This window comes from Pteropus vampyrus, unplaced genomic scaffold, assembly GCF_000151845.1.
Source record: "Pteropus vampyrus isolate Shadow unplaced genomic scaffold, Pvam_2.0 Scaffold158, whole genome shotgun sequence".
Lineage (NCBI taxonomy): Eukaryota > Metazoa > Chordata > Mammalia > Chiroptera > Pteropodidae > Pteropus > Pteropus vampyrus.
The window spans coordinates 181180-189568 of record NW_011888939.1 but is presented as its reverse complement, the minus strand read 5'-3'; the positions used below and the strand labels follow the sequence as shown (position 1 = coordinate 189568).

The 8389-nt window shown below is 61.5% G+C and overlaps 1 protein-coding gene across 1 annotated transcript in view; it reads right to left on the bottom strand.

The window, feature by feature from the left end:
* RALGDS (ral guanine nucleotide dissociation stimulator) overlaps positions 1-6465 on the bottom strand; it is a 28158-nt gene extending 21693 nt beyond the window's left edge. The window contains exon 1 of the mRNA XM_023536554.1: positions 6302-6465. Coding sequence (XP_023392322.1) covers positions 6302-6403 — 102 coding nt within the window. The 5' untranslated portion in view covers positions 6404-6465. The remainder of the gene's footprint in view (positions 1-6301) is intronic.
* Positions 6466-8389: the final 1924 nt, after the last annotated feature.

The window sequence follows — 8389 nt, the reverse complement described above, 5'->3', positions numbered from 1 at the left end:
ACCTGCCACTGGCCTGGTCAGCTGGGACCACTGGTGGCTGGAGCACTCAAGGTCTCAGGGCACAGGCGAGGGCAGAAGTGAGGCTGCTGAGGGCTGGGGAGGAAGCAGGGCTCGGGAGCTTTTTCCTCTTTCTAGAAGCCAGGGGGAAGGGAAGAGGGACCCTGAAAGTGAACAGCAGAGTCAAGAGAACATCTGTAGATGGATGAATGAATGGACCCTCCCGCCACACACACCTAACCACTGCTGATCACTGGTAACCACTGACGACCACAGCGACCACTGGTCACTGATGGCTGCTGTTAGCGGCCCTGTCAATGCCACCAGCCTCCCCAGAACCAGTGCCATAGCACCTGGCTTCGGTTTCCCACCCATAAGGTGAGAGGGCAGGGCCACATTACACATTCCATAAGCATATCTTGCATGTCCACCATGAGCCAAGCCTCAGGCAGCCACGGACAGTAGGGCCCCAGCAAGCAACCACCTACTTGTGCACCCGCCCACCTGAGCAGCTTGAGCACCCAAGGGTGGCGCATGGTGGAAAACAATTTCTACTGTTTTCTATTAAGGACCTTAAAAAATGCTTATGCCCTTTGACTTGACGATCCCGCTCTTACGAATTCACCCTTAGGTGGCGATTCAAGGTGTGGACATGGGTTTCCAGGGGGGATGTTTGTGGACACCTCGGTTACAACTCTGCCTGACCGAACTGACACAAATGCCCTGCGCTGACTGGGTGGGGGCACAGTTAGAAGAAGGACATCTTTACAGAGCAGCAAAGGGGTGACCTGGACACTAGACACTGCCCTCTGGCTAGAAGCTTCTCTCCCACTCCGTCTCCTGGGGCCATGCTACGGAACTTGCCACGTGAATGCAGCACCTGCCGGTGGCTCGCTCTATCTCTTTTCTGGTCCCTCTAGCTCTTTCTCCCAGGGAGGGGCCTGGGAAGCAAGCTCAGGCCCATTTTACAGCCAGGAGGAGGCCCCTGGAGACCAAGGAACTCATGAGTGCACAGAGAGCTGCACCCAACGTCCCCACCTCTCTGGCCTTGAAGGTCCAGGGTGGCAGGCTTGGGGGGTTCAGGTAGGCTGGAGAGGTCAGGAGTGGGCGGTTCCATCGCGAAACATGCCCCAACACAACCAGGTAGACTGCCTGCCACCGGCTCCCTGGACATCATTCGCATGGAGGGGTGTGGTGCTACATCCTTGACCCAACCACTAACCTCAAATGAATGTCTGTTTGGACGAAGTTTCCCTCCCTACCTTGTTCGTCTTGGCTTTGGGACTCCCTTCTGGGGTCCTGGTAAGTCTGTCCACCACTTAACTACGTGTGTGCGCGCACACGCTTAGTTCCCAGGGTGGCAGTGTGGCATAGACAGGTTCATGCACTGAAGGGCCTGGGTTTGAAGCCCAGCTCCATCCCTCTCTTCCTGTGTGACCCCATTCCCCCAGCAGGCCACCTCACCTCCAAGGCGCAGTACTGTCCTTGGGTAAAGGGGGCAGAACTAACCAGAAAGCACTTCACACAGGTGCCTGGTGTCCCCAGGTCAGTCAGGCAGAGACTCTGCCCCAGGCCCTCTTCCAAGCCCTCATGTACGCCCCCATAATCCTCCCCCTCCCCCCGAAGCTGTGGGCTACATGCCTCACCCATTGGAGGGCCAGCCCAAAAGAGAGGGGACCAGGGCAGCATGTGCCTGCCGCCTGATGCAGGAACACAGAGCCACCCACAAAGTGTTCTTGCCCCAAACCAAATATGAATCCGACCAGGCCTCTGCATGTAACTACCATTTTGGGAGAATTACAGGGAACAGAGAAACAAGTTCAACGCACCGACCGTGAGGACACACTCCACAAATTCCAGACTGTGAAACTCTCCCGGACAAACGGAAGAAACTCAGTTTCTTCAACACATACATTTCAGGGCAAAAAAATCGAGGAGAAACTATAAACCGAAGGTAAGAGACAGCAACCAAAGACAACATGCGGATTTTGTACTGTGATTTGAATAGGGCAATCGTTTAAAAAAAAAAAACAAAAAACCTCAGGGACAATTGGGATTATTGGAACATTCCTGGATATCTGACGCTATTTGACGTGATTTTTGGGGTGCGATCGTGGGATTCGGGTTACTGTTAGCGTAACAACGCAGTGGAGTATTTGTGGCTGGAATGCTGTGTCTGGGATTTGTGTAGACATCATCTGCTGAGTGGGAGGGGCAGGACGTGGGACAGTTAGAGGAGAAACGAGTGGCCCCCGCACTGCGATTAAGCTGTGGGGTCCTTCTGTCATTTTCTCCGCTTCTGTATCTATTTGGAATTTTCTGTAATTGGAGTTAAAAAAAAAAAAGACACAGTTGGAGACTTACCACCCCCCGAAGCCCCCCTTGCCCCCCCGCCGCCAAGGCTGCGGAGGCTCCCACAGCCAACGAGGGAGGGACGACAATCTGGGGACCCGGGCGGCGGCAGTGACGCTTGGCCAGCCTCGCCATCTCCCCATGCCTGGGGGCACTGATAGCATCCTTACAACAAACAGGGCTGGGGACTTCACCATGGGGGCCGAGGGAGTGGGCAGCCGGGAAACCGAGTCACATAGTTCAGATGGTGCTGGAGGCAGCCCCAGTGACCTTGGGTGTGTCTGAAGATCAAGGCTATGAGGATGTTGCCCTTGGAGGGTCTGCTGGGAAGAACAGAGAGCACAACGTGCTGTGGGACGTGGGGGGTTAGTGTAAATCGGTGCCACTCCTTTGCAGCTGTCCCAGGTCCCCGGCCGTTCCCTGTGGAGTGCACCTGCCCTTCCTGGGGTCACGGGAAGCCCCAGAAAACACTGCTATGCTGTATGGACTGGCCTGTAGTTGGGATGCTCCTGGCACAGGATGCTTAAAAGACAGGCTGTGGGCTGACAGCCGGGGACGAGACCGGGCCAAATCCAGCGCACACGTGTGTTTTGTTTGGCTTGCAAAGTGTTTTTTAAGCTGTGAGCCAACAGTAAAAGGTCAGGTGATTTCATATAAAACTCCACATTTCTGGCTTCTCCTGTCACTTTGGGCAACCTGGCCGTACCAGGTCGGCATTCCCACACACGCCAGGAGGCTGGGGCGGGGCTGACGGGCAGCCGTCTCCGCCAGCCAGGGAGTGTCCTGGCTGGGCCTGGCATCGCTCCCTGGCTGAGGGGCCCCCTGAGCAGCCACCTCCGCTTTCAGGGAAAGGTGTGCTCAGGCCTACCCTCCGGGGTCCCTTTCCCTCCCACTTTCATCCCACCATGGGTCCCCCTGACACAGAGGTCTTGACCCTTCGAGGGCGCTCCCCCCACCCCGCCCCTGCACGTCGACAGGCAGAAGACCAACTGCTCCGTGAGGCGCTAGCTGGCACCGCTGGCCAGCCGGGCCCGCACAGAGCTGTAGCAGTCCCTGAGGCCTCCAGCCACCGCGTCCTCTGCCTGGTCACACTTCCCCCCCCCGCCCCACCCCTTGGCCCGGTACGTGCTAGCTGGGTCCCCCCAGGGAACGAGGTTCAGATCCAGGATGCGGCGTTGGTGGGGGACAGGGGTCTGCCAGGCACACAGCGCTCGGTGAGAGACGGGACTCAAGGCAACGTCTGGGTGACCAGAGGCCTTGGCCATTACCTCCTCCACCCTGGGCTTGGCGAAGGTCACGGAGGGAGCTGGTGGCCCGGGGAGGACCAGCAGCCAAGTGCCCAGACTCGGGACAGGCCTTGGCGGAAACCCTTTCACCTGTCTGTGAGCAGGTGGCGGCCACTCTGCCTGCCTTCTGTGGTCTATATTTAGAGCCCAGGAGGACGCGGGGAGGGTGTGGCCTGGCTAGGCTCTTCCGTCATTTCTCCACACCGACGTCACCGTCACCGTTCCCGGCCTGCCTGGGTCCTGGGGTGGCCTGCTGTGGGCGGGTGAGCACACACCTTGGCGGGAGGTCACACACCTTGGAAGGAGGTGACGTACCTAGGCCTGGGTGGGAGCTCCCGGCACGGTGGGTGGGCCTGGCCCCGCCCACTTCCTCTGGGTCAGGGTTTCTAGGAACTGCCTCTTCCCCCCAGGAAGGAGGGGATCCCCAAGGCAGAAAGCAGAGCCTGGAGGAGGTCAGGAGGCGGGAGAAGAAGCCTCCAGATCTCAGGAGACCATCCTGGGTGTGGGATGTGACTTCATCATCACCCCAAATCTCTGACCTCATGAGACAATCACAACAAGACACATCAACACCCGGAGCCATGGAAACGGCCCAGGACGAGGATGCCATGGGCTCGCCTTGGGGCCTTGCTGTCCTCCCCGGAGAGGGGCCTCTGACCCGCAGATGTCGATGGGTGACATTGGCGCTCAGAGCAAACGCACAATCCAGGGTCACTGTGCTAAACGCCATCCCCAGAACGGGAACCGGCCACTCCGACAACTGTGCCCCCTCCTCCCGGAGTGCTCAGTGCCTGACACCAGGGGCACGGACATCTGACACCTCCGAAGGCCACAAATCTAACAGGTGACAGGTGACGTCCAGAGGTGGAGGCCAGGAGAGGATGAGAAGCAGAAGGGGACGCAAACAGTTCCCGTCTCTGCCACCGAGCCCGAAACAGAATAACAGAGAGGCGCAGGGCGAGCAGGGGAGACGGTGTCCCCCGCAGAGCCCACGCTGGCGAGCCCGGAACACACGCGGCTGAGGGAAGGACCAATGGCCTGGCAGGCCCCAGGTCTCAGCCCCACACCTGGCCCCAAGCAGAAGCCTCGATCAGGAGGCAGCGACTCCCCACGGCGCTCTCAGGGTGGGAGACGCCACGCCCTGCCTGTCCCCGGGCACCATTCTTTCCTGTAGGTTTAAGAAACTCAGGATCTGGAGCCTAGCCTTGTGTTCAAGTCCCTGCTCGGCAGCCCCCTAGCCTCAGTGTCTCCATCAGGAGGATGGAGATGACGATAATGCCACCACCAGGCTCTCAGAAGAGCGGGTGATAAAGCAAAGCACTAAAGCCCCTTGTCATCTGAGAAGCACCATCCACAGGACAGGAGCCGCCGAGACAAGCCGGCGGGGCGGGTGCACGGGCAGCACCGGCAGCACCCCGCCCAGAACGGCCGACGGAGACACTCCTGTGATGGCTTCCAGCAAAACTCCTTCAACCAGTCCTGGCGGGACGGGAGGCTGAGGGGACCACCTCCCATAGCTGTGACCTGCCCAGCCTCTCCAAGGAGGCACCGGTTGCCCTGGAAACTCACCTCGGTGGCCAGTGCTGGCAGAGGTGCTGGCCAAGGTGTGGGGCTTCGGAGAGCAGGACGGTGGGCAACGGCCCACCGCCTGGCGGTCACCATGGAGACACAGGCGAGGTACACCCAGCCCTTCCTGCCCCTGGGCGCGGCGGGCCTGGCTTCCCGGGCCATGGCTGGTGGGAGCCAGGCTCCGCGAGAAGCCTTCTGCCCGTCTGCCTGTCTGTCCACCTGCCCCAGGGAAGTCGAGCACCCAAGTGCCTAGACCTGGTGTCACCCGCATGGCTGTCATACCTGCTCCCATGACGGGCATGGCCAGGAATTCCCGCTTGTACCAGGCCACGGGCCAGCCAAGGAAGTGTGGATGGGACTCGGTCCTAAACCGGGCTGGTGGCTCCAGCTCAGACCTGCTGTCGTGGGGGTGGGCCCAGCTGTCACCCCCGACACCGTGAGGCTCTGTCCACCACCCAGAGTCAGAAAGGTGGCAGGTCCAAGTCACCAAGGTCAAAACAGGGCCCAGCCAGAGGGACCACCAGGTGGGTGTGAACGCAGCCGGGCGCCATGTGGGGAGCACAGAAGACCCCACTTGCTTCAAGCCGCGGCCCGGCTCCAGAAGCCGCCCCCGCCACTCAGCCCTCCCTGCGCCTTCCCCCCGCCGGCACCGAGACACGGGATTTCGTTTTAAACTTGGGGACCTACCTGGGTGGTTCACTTTGCCAAGTCGAGTGGTAAAGAAATAACAGTCACCACCATTACTGTCATCTCAGAACAGACGGCCCCAGAAGTGACTAGGAGGGCGCCCCGACCGGAAGAGGGGCCGGCGTTAAGTGAACGCACCGGCTTTGAGAAAAACTCACAACCTGGTCTCCATCTTTCGTTTTGCTGCAAAGCAGACGCTGGAAACCGTGGGGCGAATCCGACACCCATCTCACAAACGGAAGCCTGAGGCCCGGCGGGGAGAGCGGGGCGGGGACCTGCCCAGGACCTCGCAGCAATGACCCAGGACCCGTGTCTGTGCCCAGCTCTGCAGAGTCCACAGGTGCCCCTCCATCGGATTCAGAGCCCGGATGTCTAAACGCGGAGGCCGAGGGCCTGGGCTGTCTCCTTACCTTCCCGGGGCCCTGGAGGGCGGCGGGCTGGGCATGCAGGACGACGGGAGTCGGGAGGAAAAGGGGACCGGCAGGGGCTCCAGGGTCAGCCTGCAGGCACATCAGGCCCCCAGGCCCTGGCGGGGTGGCCGGGGCCCCGCATGCCACCCCGACACCGAGCCCTGCCAGCTCTCGCTCTGGCTCCCCCCCCGAGCGTTCCACATCCTCTTCCGGTGGCTTTGTGGGGTGCAGGGCGCACGGCTGAGCAGGCAGCTCGGAGCCCAGGAGCAGAGACCTGGTGCCCTGAGGGACCTGCAGGTTCCTCTTCTCGCTGAGGCTGTTTCCTGACCCGTTACAGAGGGAGGGGCGAGGGGGGAGCACAGAGGTGGTCAAATGCAAAAGTCCCCTCACCCCCAGCCACCGCAGCCTGCTGTGCACGGTGACACTGAGCCCTGACCTTGGAGACACAGCAGAGGTGACCAGACTCTGAATCAGCCAGCTCTGGGACCCTGGGCCAGCGATCAAGCGCCTCTGGGCCTCAGTTTCTGCGTATGTGAAATGGGCGCATGGGCGTGAATGGATTCGGCAGGAACTCAGCACTCATGGGACGTGCACTCTGATTGTGTCCCACACTCACGTGCCTGTCCCAGCGCCTGGCACACATAAACATTCCGTGAGTGCTGGCGGGTACTGCCCCTTCGCCAGGAGCGCTGTAGCTCGCTCTGTCCCCAAGAACAAGCTCCAGATGGCAGCTGGGGGTCTGTCTGGTGCTCAGCACAGGCTCTGCAATGGGACCTCAGTGGACATTGCAAGGCGACCGGGGTCCCCATGCAGGGAGGCCACCAGGGCGGCACGGGCGCCTCAGGGCTCGATCTTGTGCAGACTCCGGCAGGGCCTGGGTGAGGCGGGGCTCAGCATAGCTCGGAGGAGGGAGACAGCCCAGGGTGCCTGGGCTGTTCCCAACCTGGCTTCTCACCCCTGTGCCGCCGTCCGGCTGCTCTGTTCACGTCCCAGGAAGCTCTCCTGGGCCTTTGGGGGGATTAGAAGATGTGGAGGGGGCCTTCCCTGAGCTGTGGCTTGTGGCCTCCCCATCTCAAGGTGGGAATCTGGGCCCAGGGCTGCAGAGGGGGTCAGTGGGCCAGCGGACTGGACAGCGTGTCCGACTGCGTGAATGTGTTTGAGGGTGGGGGGCACAGGGACCCATGGGGAACCAGGGACCAGGCCTGGAGCAACGCGCCACACCTCCCTTCCATGACTCCTGGGCCCACACAAGGCTCCCTGTGCTCTTCTCCCAGCCTCCCAGCCTGTCACCCCCACATTTCCCTGCCCCAGCCTCCAGCACAGGCCTGTCTTAGGGCCCCAGATGGGGCTCTCCCTTCCACAGCCTGCTCAGAGCTGGCCAGCCCTGGGGAGTGGGCCTGAGCCACAGCCAGGAGGCAGGACGACCAGCTGCCGGCTAGTACTGCGGGAGCCCCGAGGAGGCAGGGTCTCGGGGGGCGGGGTACACCCACCCCTCCTCCCTCCCGCGGTAGGGGAGACCAGAGGCGTCTTTGTTCTCTGCTGGCCTGGTGTCACCACGTGGGGCACTGTATCCCTGTCACCGCCTGGAACGAAGACCAGACTGGCCACCGACAGCCAGGGCTCTGGGGGCTGGGGACAGTTAGGGGCGCTCCACCTGCACCCCCACTACCATGACACCTTCCTGGGCTGAGCCTATGGAGGACATCCTGTGCACCCAGCTCTGTGCAGCCACGGCACCTCGGAGCACCCACGCCGGCCCTGTCCACCGTCACACCCGATGGTACCACCGTCCTCTCCCTTGCCTCAGGACACCTTGCCGCGGGCCCTGCCAGCGGTCCCTCTGCGCCGTGGGATGTGGCACCCGGCCGGCCGCACACCACCCCAGACCTACAAAACCCGGCTCAGCCACACGTGTGTGCACAGATGTGCGACAAGGCTCCCCACTGCCTGGCCTCAGGCCCTCTGTGGGGGAGAGAGCCTGGGGGGGGGGCCTCTCCCCCTTTCCAGGCTCCTGGGGGCAGGCCCTGGCGGTGGTGAAGCATGTTGTTGATAAACACTGCGTGGCTGTCGCTAGGAGCTGTGACTCAG